The sequence below is a fragment of the Geotrypetes seraphini genome, chromosome 3 (assembly GCF_902459505.1).
Source record: "Geotrypetes seraphini chromosome 3, aGeoSer1.1, whole genome shotgun sequence".
Taxonomy (NCBI): domain Eukaryota; kingdom Metazoa; phylum Chordata; class Amphibia; order Gymnophiona; family Dermophiidae; genus Geotrypetes; species Geotrypetes seraphini.
The window spans coordinates 325,904,913-325,918,084 of record NC_047086.1 but is presented as its reverse complement, the minus strand read 5'-3'; the positions used below and the strand labels follow the sequence as shown (position 1 = coordinate 325,918,084).

The following is a 13,172-nucleotide window of genomic DNA, read 5'->3' as shown; positions in this document are numbered from 1 at the left end:
TGCCAAAATCGGAAAGGTGAGGAAGGGAGAAAGATGGGCCTGTGGTGGATGGAGAAATTGAGAGAAGGGGGCAGATGATGGAAGTGGGTAGAAAGGGGAGAGAGAAGAGGTCAGATGATGGAAGTGGGGGGAAGGGAGAGCAAATGCTGAATGGAAGTGGAGAAAGAGAACACATACAGGATGGAAGGAGGGATAAAGAAAAAGGACGTATGCTGGATGGGGGAAGAAGATAGAGTTAGTGAGATAGTGGAGGGGTGAAGGAAAGGGATGGCATGCTGTAGGTAGACATAGTGAAAAGAGAGAAACTGAGGACTGCATAGTAAGAAATAATTTAATTTTGATGGAGGCAGAAAATAAAGAAGGAAGACCAGAGAAGGAAAGGGAAGAGAGAGAGGAGAGAGAGATGCCAGAGAACGGGGCAGGAGACAGAGATATCAGATCTGAGCGGAGGAAATGAGAAGAGAGAGATGTTAAAAACCACACGGGGGGAGGGAAAGAGAGATGAAAGGAGAAAGATGCCAGACCATGAGGGAACAGAGGGAAGATGATGGATGCCAGCCCAAAAGGGAGGGGGGGGGCTAGAGGAGAGATGGAGGCATACAGTTTCTGGAAGGGGCATAGAAGGAGAGAAGATGCCATATAGGGAGGGGCAGAGAGATGGCAGACAGTGGATGGAAGGAAGACAGTAACAAGAAGATGAGGAAAGCAGAAACTAGAGAAGACATAGGTAGAACAAAAATTTTCTGTTCATTTATTGCTTTAGGAGACATATGTCACTGTTTCTATGGTGTTACATTTTATGCAGAGTCCAGCTTCTTGCTGGTTCAATTTAACCTTTGTCTATGTATTTCTATTTTATCCTCCCTTTTACAAAACTGTGGAGCGTTTTTTAGCGCCAGCTGTGGTGATAGCAGCTCTGAGGCTCAGAATTCTATGAGCGTTAGAGCTGTTACCACCGTGGCTAAAATCCACACTACAGTTTTGTAAAAGGGGGAGGGGTTAGTTTGTGATGACATATTCCATACTAGGCAAAGGTGTTTTCTATGTTCTGTGTGTTCGAAAGACATGGTTTTCTGTTAGGATTGACGGTGTAGGATTGATCTGTACTGGTCTGGTTTGTTTAGTTTTACAATGGGTGTATTAATGTACCGCTCACTGCAATATGTAAGATGCTGCCTTTTCCTAGGTACTCATGTGTGACGTGTGGCTTGTTACTAAAAATCATGTTTTTCATACAGATGGGGGGGTGCCAAAAAATGATGGGCCCCGGGTGTCACATATGCTAGGTACGCCACTGGAACAAGGACAACAAAGTGTTGATGATGGAAACAGGATCTCACTTTCCTCAACATAAGGAGACTAAAAGAGCCACAAGGAATATTCACTCATCTGAGCTCACTTCCCCCTAACCACTCATCCCATGATGAGCCAGGGGGGTAGGCATGGACCTTTCAGGGTCACCTGACCGGCGGCATCACCATTCATCTGAGTTTACTACTGAATAATCGCCCATCTTCTGATGATCCAAAACCTTGTAGCTCGAGATTTCCGCCATAAGCCTCTAACTTACAGCCCCTCCCCCCCACTCAAAAAATAAAGCTTGCAACCACAGGCTTCCGAGAATAATACCCAGACAAATCAAACCTCCCAACAGTTAACCATCAGTCCTCATGGTTCTTCGCCTGCCGAAGGCACATACCAATCTTTCAACTTGCCTCAGTGGCTCTACAACATTAGCGCCCCGACCTCGCCACGACCAGCCATGAGACAGAACTCTGCCCTTCAGGTATCCACAACAGAAACATGGAACTGCCTCCCAAATCCCTGCTTCCCAGGGCAAGGCAAGCACACTGACCATCCCAATTTAGTTCCAGGAAGGCCATAGGTACCCATATTCCGTATATACATGGCCACCCAATAGCACCAACCACAGCCCTGCTATTCAACTAAACCTCATAACCAGAAGAGCCTGCACCCCAGGACCCCACAGTAGGAACTCTTCCCAAACCACCAAGGACTCCCGATTGCCAGACCCAGGACCAGATACAAGCTGCATCCGGCACTGACAGCTATAATGTAAGAGTCCTGTCAAGTCCCACAAGGACAACCCGCTCATACATTGACCCCGGCCAATCAAGCCAATGCACCCTAATCCACTATCCCCAGCAGCAAAACAGCACCTCCACTACTGGGCCTACGGCTGATTGCTACATGATGCACCCCAAAAACCCACCACCACTTACCATGGCACAAACCCACCCCTCCCTAACCAGACCAATAGAGGATGTCCCCAAAATCCCATGAACTTTGGCGGTGACACCGCCTTGGCCAGGCCAAACAGAAAGATCCCCTTGCCCTACCAGGAAATTATGCTTTCCAGCAGGAATGCCCTGCAGGTCAGTTCCCAACAACCAGCAGAATGCACTGCAGATTGAAACCACGGAAGAGGTCCAGTCAATGCACTGCCAAACTGCTCTGACCCTCACCAACAGGACAGGGACAAAGTCAATAAGGGGCAAACCAGCACACCACCTGAGGAGCAAACGACTGCATCTTATCCAGCAGGGTCTCCAGACACCCCCCTGCACAGGACAAGTGCCTCTAGCCCAGTTATGACAACTAGGGCCCGAGGGAAGGCAAGGTTCTCCAGGCCTCCATTGTCCCAGGTAGACCCATGTCAACACTACCCAGTCCACTCCATTGAGTCCCTACAATGGGGTCACAGCACCACCCAGTCCTGCCCCTCACACCACAGCCCCCTAACCAGTCCTACCCCAGGAGATATCCCCAGCCCCTTAGCGCCACATCCACAACTGAAGAACAACACAGTCCTGCAACTTACTAGCAAACTGGGAGGGGGAGAGCTGGGAACCCATGACGTCCTGACAGCAGCCATGCTGCCCCCCTCTGGCCCCCAGCATTCCCCCAGAACCAAAGTTCATAGAAACATGATGGCAGATGAAGGCCAAATGGCTCAACCAGACTTCCCATCCACTGTAACTATTATCTCTTTCTCCATCTAGGACATTCCACGTGCCTATTTCAGGCTTTCTTGAATTCAGACACAGTCTGTCTCCTGCTAAAGAAACTAGGACCTCCCCATCCAGCCCCCAAAACCACAGGACTACCCAGTCCTGCCCCCATGAGCCATCTGAACCACCTGGTCAAACCCAAATAGAGCCACCGGCACAGCCGCAGAACTGCCCCAAGTCCTGCAGTGTTCTGATCAAAAAGGGGGGTGCCTCGGACCCGCAGCACCCTGATAGCAGCCACGCAGCCCACTCCAGCCACCAGTGTGCCCCCCTCCCCCTACCGACACTGCCTGGTCCCCCAAAGAGAACCAGCAGAACCACCTGGTCCTGCTCAGAGCCACATTCACAGCTGCAGTACAGCCCCCAGTTCTGCCGGCAAAAGGGCATGCCATTGATGCATAACGCCACAGCAGCCCCCTCCAGACCGGAACCAGAAGTGAAAGACGTCACCGTCCACAGCAACCACCATATCCCTCATCAGCCTTCACTTCATAGTCTGAAACACTGGCACCAGCTGGCTTGGAACTCTGGGGGTATCTCCCGGGACCTCACTGAAACCATCCACCACAAGCTTCAGTGCCTGTCCTGAAATAGAACAGAAAAGAACAGAAGCAACAGGCAAGACTGCAGGGACCCAAGTGGCATGCCCAGATTGAAAAAACTCTAGCCCCGCCCATCCCTGACTGCCCCATCCATCCCCACACCCAGCCTGAGCCCCAATCTGGCCCTTATCCAGCCTGGCCTGCCTAAGACAAGCCATCTCCAGGGAAACCACCTATCAAGTAGAGGCCTCAAGTGGCTACCCCCATCCCAGTCCACTGGCAGCAGTGTCAATAGGCAGGCCACCCTGCATGACACCCAATGCACCCCTTCCACCATGGTCCCCCGCCAACGCCCCCCTGTGTGCCACCACTCCATTCGGTGAGAGTACTGGACACCAGCTGCAAGGCTCAGCCCTCTGCCAGCGCAGCGCACAACAACCCTATCCATGGGATATCCATCTCCTCCTCGGGAACTCCCCTGAACGACCCCACACATGACCACCCATTCGATCCATGGCCGCAACTGAAGCCAGAAGGACCTGGAAGACCCAGAGTCCGGTACTGCAAGAAACTGCACAACTGAAAGGCAGGGGGTGGGAGCAGGGCGGCAAGGAACCTGTCCCGGATACCAAGAAAACCTGAGGCATGATGGCAAATAAAGGCCAAATGGCCCATACAGTCTGCCCATCAGCATCCTGCATCTCCCCTGCTCCCCGAGAGAGGAAGAGGTGTGGAGGCAGAGCAGCAGGGACACGAGCCCACAACCCCAAGGCCCGGGACTCCAGGCACAACAACCGTCTCATTCTTCTCCCTGAACCCTCTCCCCTCCCCATTAGATATATCTATTGTTGTTATAGTTTATTTTTGTGATGGTTGACTGGGGCCTCATGCTTGCCACCCCTTGAAGAGGCAGAATGTGCACCAAAGCACCCGAGGCCCTGGTGTGGAGGCAGCCAAGGGCTACAGCCCAGGATCGGTAGACCTGGGGGATGGTCCCTGCCCGCAGCCCCTGTGCGCCGCCATAAACCTTAAACAACTGATCGCCCCCACACCCACCGAACAGGCAAGCACCTGCAGCATGGCGCACTCAGGCCTCTCTTCGCACTACAGGTAACTCAACTATGCACCAAGCTGGCAGAAGCAACATGGATGAGCACCCGCTGACGCCATGTTCAGAGATCAAGGGGCCGACGCTGTGCTGTACCTGCCCAACAATTACCCAGTGGCCTGATCTGCAAGCCAGGCCAAGGCAAACCCCTACATGGACTGCTCATCAACCCTAATGTGCAAATTGGAGACAGACCACGGTGTCCCGGCAGAACTAGCATGGGGATGCGCCCACGATGCAACAGTTCAACGGCTCTCCGAAACTATAGCCTCCTCCCCCTCCATGCAGACAGCGCAGGAGCCCCAATCAGACCTGTCAAAGCTGCCTCCAAAGAACAGGGAAGAACCCTTCATGCCCTGCTCCTCTGCCTCCAATCACTCCTAGGCTGCTCGGTAGGAAGTCGAGTTTCACCTTGCACTTCCTGCCCCCATCCCCAACTATCTCTTCATAATTGCTTATGAGCTGTCTCCCATGGGTGACCAACTCAAGCCATCCAACCCATTGTTCTGGTTGCCCATCGAGACCTTCTGTCAGGCTTTATTTGACAGCCACATCATTAATGTGCAGAAGCAACCGTTGCCCAGCATTAGCACAGCTACCGTCACCTAAGTTCTGGGGATACCACAGTGATTTAACTAGATAGGGGTCATAATGTTTTATTAGCTTATTGAATCTCAAGATCATACTAATGAAATATATTATTTAATCCTATTTCACATTTGGTTTAGTAACTTTTGGCATTTATTGCACTGTAATCTGATTTCAAATGACAAGAATATAGGAATCTCCATGAAGAAAATACAAAAAATCTATTATTTCTCAGAGTATAAACATACAAAACATGACAGCCTAGCCTTAAAACGTGATCCTTTGCCCAGTGAGAAATTTCAGTGTTTAAAATATCTGCTTTGAGCTGGATGTTAAATTTTTAAATATAAACCAAACAAACTTGTTTATTAAACTGAAAATGCATTCTTTTTCTATTAGACACAGCAGATGGAGTTAAAGAAGCACAGCAAAGTTAACAACATGGTTGTTTGCATTATTAATCTTGAGATATGCTACATTCTGTCACCTTTTCGGCTAGGTTTGCATGAATCCTTTTATTGTAGCATATGTCAACAGAAATGTACTCCCATCTGCTGTTGTGTAGCTTGATGCCTGATATTCAAAGGCAAGGGTACAGCATAATACCTAGATCTGTTGGTAATTACAGGTGTGTTGTGAGAAACCCAGTGCATTAATCAGCCCCTTAATTATGAAAAAGGTGGATCTTTTGTTCTGCCTTCAGAGCATGAGTTTACCACACACTTTATGAGCTACAGCATCCATCTGCTCACTCTCTCAGAATGTTTGCATTGACTGATGTTGACTTAAAAATGTATCAAAGGAAGTGATTAAAACCAGTTTAAACATTAACTGGAGAAAGGCATTCAGAATGATGAATACAATATCTGCTGAAATGCTAAGATTAAAAACTAACATTACTGTATTTTACCATTCAGCTCAGACATTGGATGTACTATATCAAAGTCAGTGGTGTTATAACATATGTAGGTGCTAGTAGGTGAATCCTGCTTATGAATTGATACTGATATAAAAGTTTTGTGCAATTACTTAAGAATTTAGAGATCACAGTCCATATAAGGAATACTGTAGATTATTATAACATTTGTATCATTCCAATAAAATAAAGCATTTATTTTTAATTATTTAGCAATATCAATTTTATATCCCAATCATTTGATTCAATAATTAGTACATCCTGAAAAGTTATTTTTGTAATTATGATTACTCTACTCTTCTCTGAATGATTGAAGGTTAATTTAGTACTCAGAAGAGAAATTTAAAATCCATTCATCCCAATAGATTTCATCTTTAGATTATAGCTATGAAACATTAAGCAACATTTTACTATTTTGCCTAGGTTAAACATGTTTATTCTGAACTTCAAAAATGCCAGAGACAGCTATATTCAAGTTTTTAGTAAGTGTGTGGTTGCTCTTCAGGATGTACGTATTCAAGTTTCTTAATAAAAACAATATACGTCTGTCTCTGGGACAAGAAAAAAAAAAAGATGAAAAGACATTGAAATACATAGCTAATAGCCAACATCCATGGAAAACAGAACAGCTTATCTTCAAAATACTTCTGCTAAATCATCTTTGTTCCTTAACAATGCAGATATTTATAAATGTATAATATCTTTGCTGTTTTCTCTTCAGGATGTTGTCAACATTGTCATACGAAATTGTCCATCCCGTTTTTTCTTTTTGGGTTTACCTGGATTCACAATGCTCCTTGGAGACTTCATCACAGCTGCAGCCAGAGTTCTCAGTACAGACATGTTGGATGTAAGTATGACAATGCTCAATATGCAAGCCCTCAAGAGAGTGCAGAGTTGCTAACAAGGTTCAGATTTCTCCAGTCTTAACAGGTGTTGCCTCATTAGTGCAATGTGAAACTGGGCTCTCGGGGCAGATACCATGGCAGCTGATGTGTGAAATTGTAGGATAAGGTGACATACTAGTATTGCAAAGGTGTTTCATCAAAAGGCCAAAGTGTGAGAAATCATATCCTCACAAATACTGCAGCACATTTGCACACTAAAAGCAACAACTAGGGTTTTTGAATCTCATTAAAAATTTTTTGTGGTAAATTAGAGTTGAAAACTGAAAACTCTTCAAATTACCAACACACCTACTTTTTTTGTAAATGGGAATCAAGCAGTGAAAATATTTTTTTTAAGTCTATTTTATTAGAGAAAGGCCACCACAATGTAAAAAGTACTCAAAATGTTTAATTTTGGTTTAATTTAATATTACATTTATAAACCACATTTATTGACTGAAAGTCACAAAAAAATGGCATGCAATACATAACCAAGAATGGTATGACATAAATGTCAATGGTAAAACCAATAGATCAAACAAAAGAAAAAAAAGACTAGCATAGTAACATAATAAATTTTGAGAGATTAAGATCAATATGGACCATCTGGTCTGTCCAATAAGGTGACTAGAGTTGTACCTGCTACACCTTACAAGTTGCACCTCTCTATGCCTTTTTTTGAAGTGTGAAAGTAATTTAATTTTTGTTTGATTTCATCATTTTGCTCTATAGGGCAAATAAAAATACCATATATAATAATAATAATAACTTTATTCTTGTATACCGCATTACCATGGAAGTTCTATGCGGTTAACAGAAGAAGAGACTGTACATTTACAGCGAAGTTACAATTTCGTTAATGTTACATTTACATAATAGATTATACATTTTCAGTCATGTTACATTTACATTTTAGACGATGACTTTACGGTGAATTTATTTTTACAGCAAAGTTGTATATTCGGAGTAGTTACATTCGCTATAAGTTACATACAGCGGTGATTCAAATGGCAGTGTTACATACGGAGGTAAAGAGTCTGGGGGTGAGTTGAGGTAAAAGGAGGAGGGAGGGTAGATCAGAGGAATTTGTCAAAAAGGTAGGTTTTGATTAATTTCCTGAATGTTTGATAGGGGGGGGGGGAATTGGAGATGAGAGTAGAGAGGCATTTGTTCCATTTGCCCGCTTGGAATGCTAGAGATCGGTCGAGGAATTTTTTGTAAAGGCAGCCCTTCAGGGAGGGAAAGGAGAACAGGCAGGTATTTCGAGTACGAGAGGGGCCAGCAATTTCAAGGTGCTCAGATAGGTAAATTGGTGAAGAGCCAGCTAAGGTTTTGAAGCAGAGGCAAGCGAATTTGAAGATGATTCTTGCCTCCACCGGCAGCCAGTGGAGTTTAGTGTAGTAGGGGCTAACATGGTCATATTTTTTGAGGTCGAAAATGAGGTGGACAGCTGCATTTTGTACTATTCTTAAGCGTTTGATGGTGCACTATTTGCTCTATAAGGCAAAAAGTTGAAATAAATATATAAGTTTATACTATGAGGTGTAAAGCAGGGTGTATCAGCCTAGTTTTATCCTAGGACAAGCAGGCAGCATATTCTCACATGTGGGTGACATCATCCACGGAGCCCAGTATGGACAGTTTAAAAAGTGTACTGTCATTTTAAGTTTTGAGAAACCTCGCGACTGGCCGCACTGCCCATGCACAAGTGTCTTCCCGTCTGACGCCTGCTTGCAGCATCTTGGTTCTTTGTTTTCCATGGAACAAAGAAGTATTTTTTGACTGAACTCCTGTTCAGTCTGCATTGCCTTCCCACTTTAACATCTTTTTTTTGTTTCTAATTTCTTTTTCATTTAATATCTTTTATTTTGTTCTTCTAAAAAAAAAAAAAAAAAAAGAAAAGTATAAATTTTTCTTTTTCCTTCAAACTCGGGCTTCGACCTTGCGTTTTTTCTTCGGCAGGTCTCTCATTCAGTTTCAAAACTGAGTTTAATCTCGCCAAAACCTTTAATAGGTTTTAAGAAGTGCTGTAGATGTCTGCAGCCTATTTCCATCACCGACCCTCATAGTTGATGTCTACAGTGTTTAGGCCCTGCATACCGAGTCAATTCTTCTGCTTGGTGTTCCACTTTACAAAAGCGCTCTATCAAGGCTGTCACATTTAACAAGAAAAGCTGTTCGGCTTGGCCCTTGACACCGGCAGATCTTTGGAACCATTTACATCGAAAACTCCTGCATCGGCATCAACACTGGAAGATCTTACAGCACTGGGGAAGCCAAATAAAGCCATTCACTTCCCAGCAAGCATCACAGGTTTCAACAGCATCAAGTCCCTTGATGCAGACCAAACAGTGATGCCATCGTTCTCCAGCTTTGCAGGTTGTCTCTCCTTCACGGTGTGCATCCTCATCGAGGTCACCCACTCCGAGACAACCTGCTGCATCGATGGTACAGGCTGATGAGCCATCAGTACCAGTGCATACTTTCAGGGAGAAACTCAATGAGTTCTTCCAGAGGGAGCTCGGTGATATGTTAAAATTACACTGCATGCCGATGCTAACATTGACTCCCTGGATACCGGCCCAGACTAAGCATAGCACTACAAGGCCTCAAGGTACCGATATCAGCTATCCATCAGAGCATTGAGCTACTTCTCATGGATCTTCTGCAATGCATTGTCACTCGCTGTCTCGATGACTTTCTACTTCCAAACCTCGATCTTCACATGGATGTTCTAGCTCATCTCATTGACTTTCTCCATCAAGGCATCAATTACTACTCTGAAGCATCGACGCACTTCTTCAACATGGCAATTAATGCTAAGGCATCATTGGGCCTCATCACATCAATCTCATGCTTCGAAGCGAAAAAGGGATCCTCATCGATCCTCATCATTGGCTTCATCGGGTCGATACTGAAGACGTCGCAAACCTTAGAGGATTCATAGTTCTCCTCGATGCACAGATTCTACAAGTCTTCTCTATGATTCAGATTTGCGATCTGATTCAGAGTGTGAACTTTATCTGTGACTTGAATCTTATAACACACCTTCAGAACAGTCACCACAGAAAATGCCTCCTAGACAAGATCTCCTCCAGAAAGACTTTCCTTTACTAGATATATTAGGCAGTTGGGCAAAGCCCTACCTGTCAGATTGGAAGCTGACACTGGACAAGGGCTGAGTACTTGGACGCTTTGGACTATGATGAGCCTCCTAAAGAGCTCCTCAAGTTACCGTTACATGGCATTATTAAAGAGATGCTTTCAAAAATTGGGAGCATATCACTCTATGGCTATAAAAGTTATTCCAACCACCATATGTAAATATCTCAATGAAATGTGATCAGGATTGGATATGTTTGTTTTATTATCTCAATCCATCTTGCTTTTACAAGGAAGCCTCAGCCCCACCACTCCACCGCTGTATGTCTTGTAACTGCGGGAAGAATTATGTGGTGCCTCATCATTGGCTGTCCCTTCTAATATTTATAAAGTGCCATTGTGCCAATATTTATAATAAATAATGAATAAATATCTCAAATATAGCGATTTATAAAGATAAAGTGCTTGAATACTTAGCTTATCTCTGCCAATTATCTCAGCCAAAGAACCTGGGAGTCTGACCCGACATGTTTCGCTTGCAAGGAGCTGTATCAAGGGTCTCCCTAAATAAGTATAGAGGAAGAAGGTTGTAAAACCAATATTCATATACAACTCCCCTCCCATTAAAACTCGATATCTTTTTCTCTCTTCTATCTTACGCTTACCAAGTACGCTGCCGTCATCCGACTCCAGTGATCTGTGCTGCTTAGAGAAAGATGGCGGTGGCGTCTTACCCAAGTTTAAATCCTCCTGCTTGACTTGAATCTCAAACACGCCCCCTGTGTCCCATTCACTCGAAATTCAACCAATTACAGTCATCCATTCAATCTCACAATTCAACCCCCTGGGTTCTACTGTAACAAGAGTAAAAATGTATCGTTGCTCACATTCATTCAGTTTAATTTGGTCTTTCCCTCCATCCCGCCCAATCACTTGATCAATAACACGCCAACGTATCTCCTCAACAGTGTGGTTTTTAGTCAGCCAGTGTTCTACCAGGGGGGCTGAGCACACCTTATTAATAATGCGTGATTTGTGTTCTGTTAGTCTAGTACGTATCCTCCTGCTAGTGCGACTTATGTATACTAAGTCGCAAGGACAAATTATCGCATAGATGACATCTTCCGTGTTACAGTCCGTGTGTGTTTTAGATGTAAGAATGGTCCCCTTGCCTGGAACTTCCCATAAGTCCCCTTCAATAGTAGATAAACACCACTGACATTTGCCACATGCCCCGTGTCGACCCCCTCCCCTTCTTGATCTAACACCATACTTTTGAAAATTGCATTTCTGCCCTAATGTCGTCCCTCTGGAATATGCTATCCTCGGAAACTCTTTAAGGGGTTCATGAATTTGTACAATATACCAGTTCTTCCTCAACAGATCAACCATCTGTTTAGCTGCTCTAGAGTATGGAAGAACGCATGTGAGAATATCATTACCAGTATTATCCCAGGACAAGCAGGCAGCATATTCTCACATGTGGGTGACGTCATCCACGGAGCCCCAGCGCGGACAGCTTTTCAAGCAAACTTGATTGAAGTTTCAAGTTTGCACACTGCACCACGCATGTGTGTGCCTTCCTGATCCACTAGAGGGCGCATACCCTCCTCATGGTCCTCAGTTCTTAGTTTTCCGCTGAGCCAGAAAGACCTTGTCTCTCTTCTCTGCGTTCTTCTAAGTGCCTTTCTGGCACCGCGGCTTCTTTATTTTGTTAGGGAGTCGCTGTGCGTTTGTTAATTGATCGTGTATTTCTTTGTTTCAAAAAAAAAAAAAAAAAAGAGGACTTTTTATTGTGTTTTTCCTCCGGCAGGCCCTTCTTGGGCCTCAGCCATGCGGCTAGGCCTCATTTGCCTGCAGCTGTATTTTCTTCTTCCCTGGCCTCTCTCTGGGCTCACCTCGTGTGAGCAGAATGGCCGGGACCCTCTTTCCTTCGTTGGAATCGGACTGTGCAGCTTCGATCCCCGGTAAGTTTTTCTTTCTTTCTTTCTTCTAGGTGCGTTACCTCGGTAACGCCACCGGCTGAGTCTCAGGCATTCCAGGCATCGAGTGCGATCGTGCCCGCCTCTACGAGACCTTCAAAGCGTGCCTCCTTTCATGGGAATACTCATATCGAGGTTGCCCTTATGGAGTGCACTGCTGCACCTTTATTACCAGTTTCATTGGTACGGTGCCGACTTCTGAAACTCGATGTGCCTCGACGTCGACTGGAGCTTCGTGCCTCGACGTCGACTGGAGCTTCGTCCCTCGACGTCGACTGAGGCTTCGTGCCTCGACGGAGGCTTCGTGCCTCGACGTCGACTGAGGCTTGGTGCCTCGACGGAGGCTTGGTGCCTCGACGGAGGTTTGGTGCCTCGACGGAGGCTTCGTGCCTCGACGGGGGCTGTGTGCCTCGACGTCGACGGGGGTTTCGTGCCTCGACGGAGGCTTCGTGCCTCGACGGAGGCTTCGTGCCTCGACGTCGACTGAGGCTTGGTGCCTCGACGGAGGCTTGGTGCCTCGACGGAGGTGTGGTGCCTCGACGGAGGCTTCGTGCCTCGACGTCGACGGGGGTTTCGTGCCTCGACGTCGACTGAGGCTTCGTGCCTCGGCGTCGACTGAGGCTGCGTGCCTCGACGGAGGCTGCGTGCCTCGACGGAGGCTGCGTGCCTCGACGGAGGCTGCGTGCCTCGACGGAGGCTTGGTGCCTCGACGGAGGCTTGGTGCCCCGACGGAGGCTTGGTGCCCCGACGGAGGCTTGGTGCCCCGACGGAGGCTTGGTGCCCCGACGGAGGCTTGGTGCCCCGACGGAGGCTTGGTGCCCCGACGGAGGCTTGGTGCCCCGACGGAGGCTTCGTGCCCCGACGGAGGCTTCGTGCCTCGACGTCGACGGAGGCTTCGTACGTCGACGGAGGCTTCGTGCCTCGACGTCGACGGAGGTTTCATGCCTCGACGTCGACGGAGGCTTCGTGCCTCAACGGAGGCTTCATACCTCGACGTCGACGAAGGTTTCGTGCC

At 46.4% G+C, this 13,172-nt stretch overlaps 1 protein-coding gene across 8 annotated transcripts in view; it reads left to right on the top strand.

The window, feature by feature from the left end:
- RALGAPA2 (Ral GTPase activating protein catalytic subunit alpha 2) overlaps positions 1-13,172 on the top strand; it is a 1,036,168-nt gene that overhangs the window by 523,080 nt on the left and 499,916 nt on the right. For all 8 annotated transcript variants that reach the window (XR_004538694.1, XR_004538695.1, XM_033936259.1 and 5 more), the window contains one exon: positions 6,908-7,036. Coding sequence is in view for 6 of the 8 variants with exons in the window: in XM_033936259.1 (XP_033792150.1) it covers positions 6,908-7,036 (129 nt within the window). In the remaining 2 variants the exon portion in view is untranslated. The remainder of the gene's footprint in view (positions 1-6,907; positions 7,037-13,172) is intronic.